Genomic DNA, 8,710 nt, shown 5'->3' on the forward strand with positions numbered 1-8,710 from the left:
ATGATGTTTCTTTTTTAATCTACACGAAATATCTTTGTAATAAAATCATTGATATTCATTCAAAGATAAAATTAAAAAATATAATAGTTTAAAAGATATTTCATACTCTGGCATAATTAATATAATAATAGTAAATATTAAATATTTGGAATAATTTCACTTTTTCATATATTCGATATTCGATTTTCGTATTTTTATATGTGGAAGAACTACATATTATTTATTTAATATTTTGCCTTTATATCATGAAATTTTCATCATTTGTATGTAGGTTTCAAACGACATATAATAAAAAAATTAATAATGCCGAAAAGAAAAAGATATAACGATTTGAGTCGGTCTCAACAATGGCGTCGGCGACAAAATATTGATTGTGCAGTACATACTATTGATACAGGCGATACATATAATATTAATTTAGACATTGAGATTCCTCATGAAATGTCTAATGACAATATTCTTATTGAAGAGAATAGTAACAATTATTTGAATAATAATAATATATATATGTATGGAGATGTCGAAGAATGCAATCAAAGAATTGATTCTTATTCAAATTGTAGTTATTCAGAATCTGATATGGAATTGATTGCCGAATGCAATAATCAATGTTATAAAGATTTGAGTTTTAATGTACAGAAAGAACTTGCATTATACAAATTTCTTCGGACATGGAGTCTTGAGTATAATATTACTCATGTGGCTCTAACAAAATTGCTTCAAGGTCTCAAAATCAATGGATATGAAAAGCTTCCTTGTAATGCGAGAACTTTATTGGGAACTCCGAGAACAACATCAATAATTAAGAATCATTCTGGTACTTTTTTATTATCATGGATTGCAGACAGCATTGAAGAATCATTTACGATATAATAAACCTCTCCATGAACGTTGTGAAAATGAAATTAAAATCAACTTAAGCATTGACGGACTACCATTGGCAAAGAGTTCTAAATCGCAATTTTGGTCACTTTTAGGGCAAATTGTCCACGTTCATTATAGAGAAATACCTTTTGTCATTGGAGTATTCCACGGATATTGTAAGCCGAAGAAACCGAATGAGATTATTCATCAATTTATTGAAGAATATAGTGAAATTCAAAATAAAGGATTCTAATATCGAGGAAAAAAATACAAAGTTTTAATAAATGCTATAATATGCGACGCCCCGGCAAAAGCATTCATGAAATGTATTAAAAGTCATACAGGATATTATGGATGCGATAAATGTGAAGAGGAAGGTGAATGGAGGAACAATCGAATGTTATTCCTTAATGAAAATGCTCCATTACGGATCAAAATTTTTATTACGACATAATGAAGATCATCATGTGGATAATTCACCTTTTGAAAACATTGGATTGAAAATGGTAACACAGTTCCCATTAGATTATATGCATCTTGTTTGTCTCGGTATCATGAAAAGACTTATAAATATGTGGATCCGAGGAATAAAGGGCATTAAACTGCGTGCTTCTCAAATTGATCAATTATCTATAGATTTAAAGCAGTTAATTATACATACCAGTTAACATACATACCTAGAGAATTTTCTAGGAAACCAAGAGGTTTAGATGAATTAGATCGCTGGAAAGCGACAGAATTTAGACTGTTTCTCTTATATACTAGTCTATCAATTTTATGGTCATATTTGCCAAATGATTATTTGAGACATTTTTATTCTACATTGTGCAATTTATATTCTTTGTAATCCTGCCGATTGCGAATACAATAACGAATATGCACATGAATTATTAGTACATTTTGTACAAACATTTAAAATGTTATATTCTGAGAACTACGTTACATACAATGTACATAACTTGGTTCATTTACTTGTTGATGTTAAGAATCATGGGTGTCTGGACATGTTCAGTGCTTTTCCATTCGAAAATTATTTTCAAGAAATGAAACGAATGCTACGAAAAAATGCACAACCGTTACAACAATTGCACAGACGATTAATGGAAAAATGTCAAACTGTAAGAAATATTGGGTATAAACCTGAAGCATATCCCATTCTTCAAAATGCCAAGAACGAAGAATTATTGTTTGGATGCACACAATCTCATAAAGAAATAATATTTGAAAAATTTACACTATCCTGCATCAAAGAAGCCGATTCTTATTGTTATATGAATAACAGAAATGTTCTCATGATTGAATATATTGGAAAAAAGAATGGAGAAACAGTAATACTTGGAAAAAAGTTAAAAAATTTCGATAATATATCTTCATATCCATGTGATTCGCGAAATTTGAAAATCTATGCCGGAAATGAATGGTCTGAAATTGGAATGTATCCAATAAGTCAAATAAGCGCAAAAGCAATGCGACTTCCTTACAAAGATACATTTTGTATAATTCCTATTCTACATACTAATGATTGAAGTGAGTTGTTATTTTTTATAAAAACAACTGTAATAATTTATAAATAAAACTAGTAATTTATAAATTGTATTATATCATACATAAATATATTATATTATACAAATAATATTGTTTAATCCAATTTGTAATTATGACAGATATTTATATAAATAATAAGTTTTATATATATAAATATTTTTTAACAATAAATTATGACAAGTTTGAACCATAATTTGGATGCTTTAGGATAGAAAATCATAATAATTATGAGTGAAATTATTTTCATTTATTCTCTTAAATACTTCATCATTACTTAATCAGTATTTATTGTTACAGATGTATTACGTCGTATTTTGGGACGAATACTGCCAAGTCGTTCCCGATTCTTGGGTAAACTTTAATGCAAAAACATTTACGTTTCCATTGTCTAAAAAAAATATTACCAATACAATAAAGAAGAAGATAAGTCCTAGAAATGATTGGAACATTAGTCATTTTCATAAAATTTTAGGACCTTACAATATATTTGATAAAGCTCGGGAAGCAGAAAAATCTTGTATTGATATATCCACTTCGGATGATATTCAATTTGCTTCTTTAAATGAACCAATCCAAACATTGCCTCTGAAACGTTTGATAACGAAAAAAAAATTTTATGATGATGAATCGAATAATTACGTGAATGATTGTAAGTTTCAAATTCTATTACAGCAAATTACAAAATATAATATGATAAAACGTAAAGTAACAAATTGAAAATGAGTAACAAAACTAATTTACTAATATAATTATATACTATATATAAGTATATAATTATAAAGATAAGTATATAATTATAAAGATAAGTCGTAAATCGTTGAAAAAATTAATTTTCTATAAAATATAGGTAATATTTCCAAGAAATATAAATCAAATCAACATCCCCCATTAAATTATAAAATACACGAAGGGATTGGAGCTACATCTATAAATGTTGAACTTGAGAAAAATTCATTACATTTTAGATCAGTGAGTTCGGAATATAACGTGCAGAAGCGGGTGAGTACTACAAATATTAATGATTAATATATAGAGAAAAATAGCGCTAATTAGGACGTGCTTTTATTCAGACATCGATTATTTTTTAATAATTTATAATTGGAATAATCGTAACTATCAATACATAGCTGCAAAATAGACATTTCACACGCATTTCTATGTTGTTCAGTGAAACAAAATAGTAGCATTTGATAAAACCATTTATATATTTATTACAATACGTGGATAATTATTACTTAATTAATAGTATTTTATATTTTTATTTATTTATACGTAAATATAGATGAGAGTTGAATAAATTCGGACAAAAATCGTTATTTAATTTATAAATACATACATAAATATATATTTGTACACACACACGTATATGTTAGATTTACACACACATACAATTTGTATATTAATATACTTTGAATTCCAGGAGGAAGATAAAATTTTATCCGTCAAAAATAATCCATCTAATTGCAATGTCCCTTCACCTTTAAATGAACACCAATTTTCAATTCAAGTTTTTCATGAGGATGAGCAAGATGATGAAGAGATGACGGATGATACTAATTCTCGTGATTATGATCGGAACATCGATAATAAGGAAAATGAGATAATTGGTAATGACAAATTATATAGCGGTATACTTTTTGTCATGGCATATATTATATAAAGTTAGTTGAATAAGTAAATTCAATAATTTGTGAACCTATTTCTATTATTTTATTTAGCGATGAAGGCTCTCCCAATTACAGAAATGAATGTAGACGAGGATATACATATAATTATAAGTAAGATACATTTTTCTTTCATATAGATGAATACTTTCTTTCATATAGATGAACACTAATTGATTGATCATACTAATGAATACTAAACAGTGAAAATAGTAAATCATTTCTAAAAATTTGTAAATTTTAGTAATGTATTGTTTTAGTATTGTTTTAGTATTGTCATCATATATAATATAGTTATTATTATATTTCCAAAATACTTTTATCGTATATTGTAGTGTACAAAGTTATTAATAACATTAAAAAATTAGTCTCTGAAGATGCTTACAGTAAAATATGAATGATGAAATATAAATAGTTCTTCTTGCAGGTTCTTTATATGAAAAAGTAGGTACTTTACATCAAGACTTTCAACAATTCAAAACAGAGATAAAACACGAAGCAGCTAAAAATAACACAAAATTGAAAGAAATAGTTGCTATTTTAAGAGAAAGTTTCCAAAGAAATGAAGAAAATGAAGCAATAACTATGGATTTAATGCCTGAATTTCCAATGACATCCGTCGAGGAATACGTACAATTTAATGAAACATTGAAAAATGATGAAGCAATTCGTAAATGTTTTGTAAGTATATTTTGAATAATGTGCAATTCAATCAGTGATTCATTGACTGATATGAAGAAAGTATTTATATCAGTCAATGAATCACTGATTGAATTGCACATTATATATATATATATGTGTGTGTGTGTCTGTGTGTGTGTGTATGTGTGTGTGTGTGTGTGTGTGTGTGTGTACAGAGTATTTGTTAACTAAAGGATCATATTCAATGGAGGCATAGAGCTGATTAAGATAAACAAAAGTCAAATATCTTTTTGCAAAAATCATAAAAATTACTGAGTAATGCATAAATAAAAATCGTGCATCGCAGCGGTAGTAAGAGGTGCGTTTGGTCGCTGAAGCTCGCATATCGAATCAAGTCGTCTAGCAATAGTTATCGGCGCGCGGCAAGAAGAAGAAAGGATTATTTCTGCACATTTTCCCTTCTGCTTGTCACGTGCCGGTAAGTATCGTTAGATGATTTAACTCGATCTGCGAGCTGCAGAGACCGAACGTGAGTTCTATTGGGTGAGTGCAAAAGTTCGTGCGGAGTTTGTGAGTAAAAGTCACACAGTGATTAGGCAAACAAAAATCTTTATTCAATCAATGATATATTCTCCATCGTTTTCTATAATCTTTTCCCAACGTTCTGGCAGCATACGGATGCCTCGATCATAAAAACTGCGCGGTTTAGATTCGAAGAACGAAGAGACGCCGTTTTTTAAGGCCTCCAAAGAGTCAAAGTTTTTTCCATTTAAATAATTTTGCAATGACCGGAACAAGTGATAGTCAGATGGTGCGATATCAGGAGAATACAGTGGATGCGTTAAGACATCCCATTTCAGGCTCTTCAGTTTGCGCAGCGTCTTTTTCGAAACGTGTGGTCTGGCGTTGTCGTGATGAAAGACGACTCCCTTGCGATTTGACAAAATCGGACGTTTCTCTTTTATTTCTCGATTCAGATTGGTTAATTGGCGACAGTACTTGTCCGAATCAATCGTTTCGCCAGCGGGGAGAAGCTCGAAATAGATTATGCCCTTGCAATCCCACCAAACAGAGAGCATCACCTTCATCGGGTGCAAACTGGCCTTTAGCATTGCGTCACCATGCTCACCTGATTGTTTCCATGTCCGTTTGCGCTGAACATTGTTGTAGAGGACCCATTTCTCATCGCCTGTCACTAGTCGATCCAAAAACGACTCGTTATTGAGCCGCCCGAGTAAAGAAACGGCTGCAGAAATTCGTTTGATTTTGTTCTTCTCGGTCAGCAAATGGGGCACCCATATATCGAGCTTCAAATCGAATCCCATCTTTTTTAAACACCGAAAAGCGGTTGATCGGTCAACGTTTAGTGCTGTAGCAACTTCTTCTGTTGAAATTCGCGGATTATTGAGCACTAAAGTACGCAAAACATCGTCATCAATGTCAGAAGGTCGACCAGAGCGTGGCTCGTCTTCAAGGTTAAATTCTCCGCGCCGAAATTTAGCAAACTATTTTTCCACAGTTCGTTTAGCTGGTGCTTCATCCTGATAAACATCCTGAATGTTTTTTACGGCTGCGGCAACGTTTATTCCCTTCCGAAACTCGTAAAGTATAACATGCCGTAAATGCACCTTATCGATACTCATTTTTAAAGTGATATTTCTCGAAGCACCTAACCTAACGAAGCAGTTTGTATGAAAACAAATGACTTTTTTTTTAATAACAGCTGAAGACGTCACCTTTCCAACGTTATATAATATGTAGATGGAAGTATTAATGACAACACTTTACGACGCTTATAACTCCATCTATTGAAACTCCGCACGAACTTTTGCACTCACCCAATACAACCAATTTTTGTTCATGCATAAATCGGCTATTTTTATAATTTGTACTACATGATATTTGACTTTCTTGTTTATCTTAGTCAGTTCTATGCCTCCATTGAATATGATCCCTAAACAAACACTCTATATATTCATACATATGTGTACAAATACTTTCTTCGTATCCATCAATATATAATTTTATGCCCGATCGAAAACATTGTCGCATATGTGAAAGTAGTTTGGTAGCAGGATTTCATATATCTTGCATCAAATTTATTGTTTACTTGCGATCTACTGTTGATGATATTAGATTGCACTCGAAATCTGCTCACATAGATTTAGCCATATGTATATAGTAATATCGAAATACGAATAATAATAAATAATAAAAGAAAAAAAGTCACGTATACGAACATTAACGTCTATATTAACATTATTCTTTGCAGGAAAAGAAAATAAAGTGTATTGGTGGTGACTCTACACAAAAAATGATCTCCAATATACTCACATATTGCATAACATTTGATGTAGGACACAAGTTGACTTGGACTGGTGCAAAAAATACTATCGCAATCGAAAATACAACTTTTGCAAACATTATAGTTAGTACGTATATTTTAACAATTACAAATAAACTATATATATATGTGTCTCTTAATTTTTCCAAATGTTAAATTCTCTTTTATATCATTTTCAAATATAGATACAAAAAATACTTTTAAACATTAGTGATATGTAAGGACTATAACTTGTCATAATGTTTAGAGTACTATTATTTTTGTTTATATAAATAGATATGAATTTTTCCAACCAGATATATCTACTAGTACTAAAAACATATAAATACTATCCACAGGTACTGTCAATCGTACAAAAGGAAATGGACCTGACTGTACCATTGCATTGATTGTCAAGCATGTAAAAAACTGGCTGCAACATGCAGGTGATAAAATGAGATATCGAAACAAAAAAGTGCAACAATAAATTACTCTGTAATTAGTATACAGAGTATCCGATAATTCCGCTAAAAACCGCGATATAAAAATAGATTAAGTGAAACTGAAAAAACAATTCCTCTATGATTTTGCGAAGAACCACGTAAAATTGTGTTATTAATTAAAGAAATTAGCTAATGATCAATTAATTAATAATTCTATATTTTATGTGGTTCTTCGCAAAATGATATAGGAATTTTTTCTTCAGTTTCACCTAATCTACCTGTACATCGTGTTTCTAAAGCGAGTTACCGCACAGCCTGTATACTTAATAATAAGAAATTAATTAATTCTTATCTTGCAATATCTTGCATGGGCGTTGCCAGGAGGAGGCAGAGGAAGATCACGGTCCCCTAAACGTAGAAAAAAATTTATTTTTTTATACGAAGGCGCTGAAGTTTTTTTTTTATTTTTTACCGGCAATAAAGTGATAAAATTTATATAATTTTTTTGCATTGAATGCTTAAATTGAAAGAGGTGGCTTGTGTATGGTCTGCCTGAAAAAAAATTCTGGCTACGCCCATATCTTAACAAGCAAGTAACGTTTTAACGCAAACAATGTTGTTACGTTATATAATTTATATGAAAACATATTTATTAAAAACAGTCAAATATAAAGTGTAATAAAAAAAAAAAAAAAAAAAAAAAAAAAAAAAAAAAAAAAAAAAAAAAAAAAAAAAAAAAAAAAATATATAATTATTTTTTTTTTTTTTTTATTATAATAACATAATTCAATTTTAATATTTTTTTTTTTTTTTTTTTTTTTTTTTTTTTTTTTTTTTTTTTTTTTTTTTTTTTTTTTTTTTTTTTTTTTTTTTTTTAATATATATTAAGTATGCTATTATTTGTTATTCATTTCTCAATATTATGTTTTTTAAATATATTGAAGACTTCTAAAAGATATTTGTTAGACATCTTTGAGATATGTGTAAAAGAAATCTTTTAGATGTCTTTTACATTTCTGCAAGATGTTTTTTAAGACATCTTTTAGATATTTAGAAGATATATAAAAGAAATCTTATTAGAGATCTTTTAATACTCTATAAGATGTCTTTTTACATTTCTGCAAGATGTCTTTAAGACTTCTTCAGGATTACTTAAGGATATTTTCAAGACATCTTTAGATATCTAAAAGATATCTCAAAATGTTGCGTAAGACATCTTTTAGATCCCT

At 29.4% G+C, this 8,710-nt stretch overlaps 1 protein-coding gene across 1 annotated transcript; it reads left to right on the top strand.

Moving 5' to 3' along the window:
- The first annotated feature begins 240 nt into the window (after window positions 1-240).
- LOC109504085 (uncharacterized) lies at window positions 241-7,525 on the top strand. The gene is made up of 8 exons (XM_025300025.1): window positions 241-2,391; window positions 2,707-3,058; window positions 3,257-3,408; window positions 3,830-4,016; window positions 4,128-4,187; window positions 4,501-4,754; window positions 6,988-7,147; window positions 7,398-7,525. The coding sequence occupies exons 1-8, from the start codon at window positions 2,383-2,385 to the stop codon at window positions 7,523-7,525; spliced, it is 1,302 nt and encodes a 433-aa protein (XP_025155810.1). The 5' UTR covers window positions 241-2,382.
- Window positions 7,526-8,710: the final 1,185 nt, after the last annotated feature.

The sequence above is a fragment of the Harpegnathos saltator genome, unplaced genomic scaffold (assembly GCF_003227715.2).
Source record: "Harpegnathos saltator strain DR-91 unplaced genomic scaffold, Hsal_v8.6 scaffold314, whole genome shotgun sequence".
Lineage (NCBI taxonomy): Eukaryota > Metazoa > Arthropoda > Insecta > Hymenoptera > Formicidae > Harpegnathos > Harpegnathos saltator.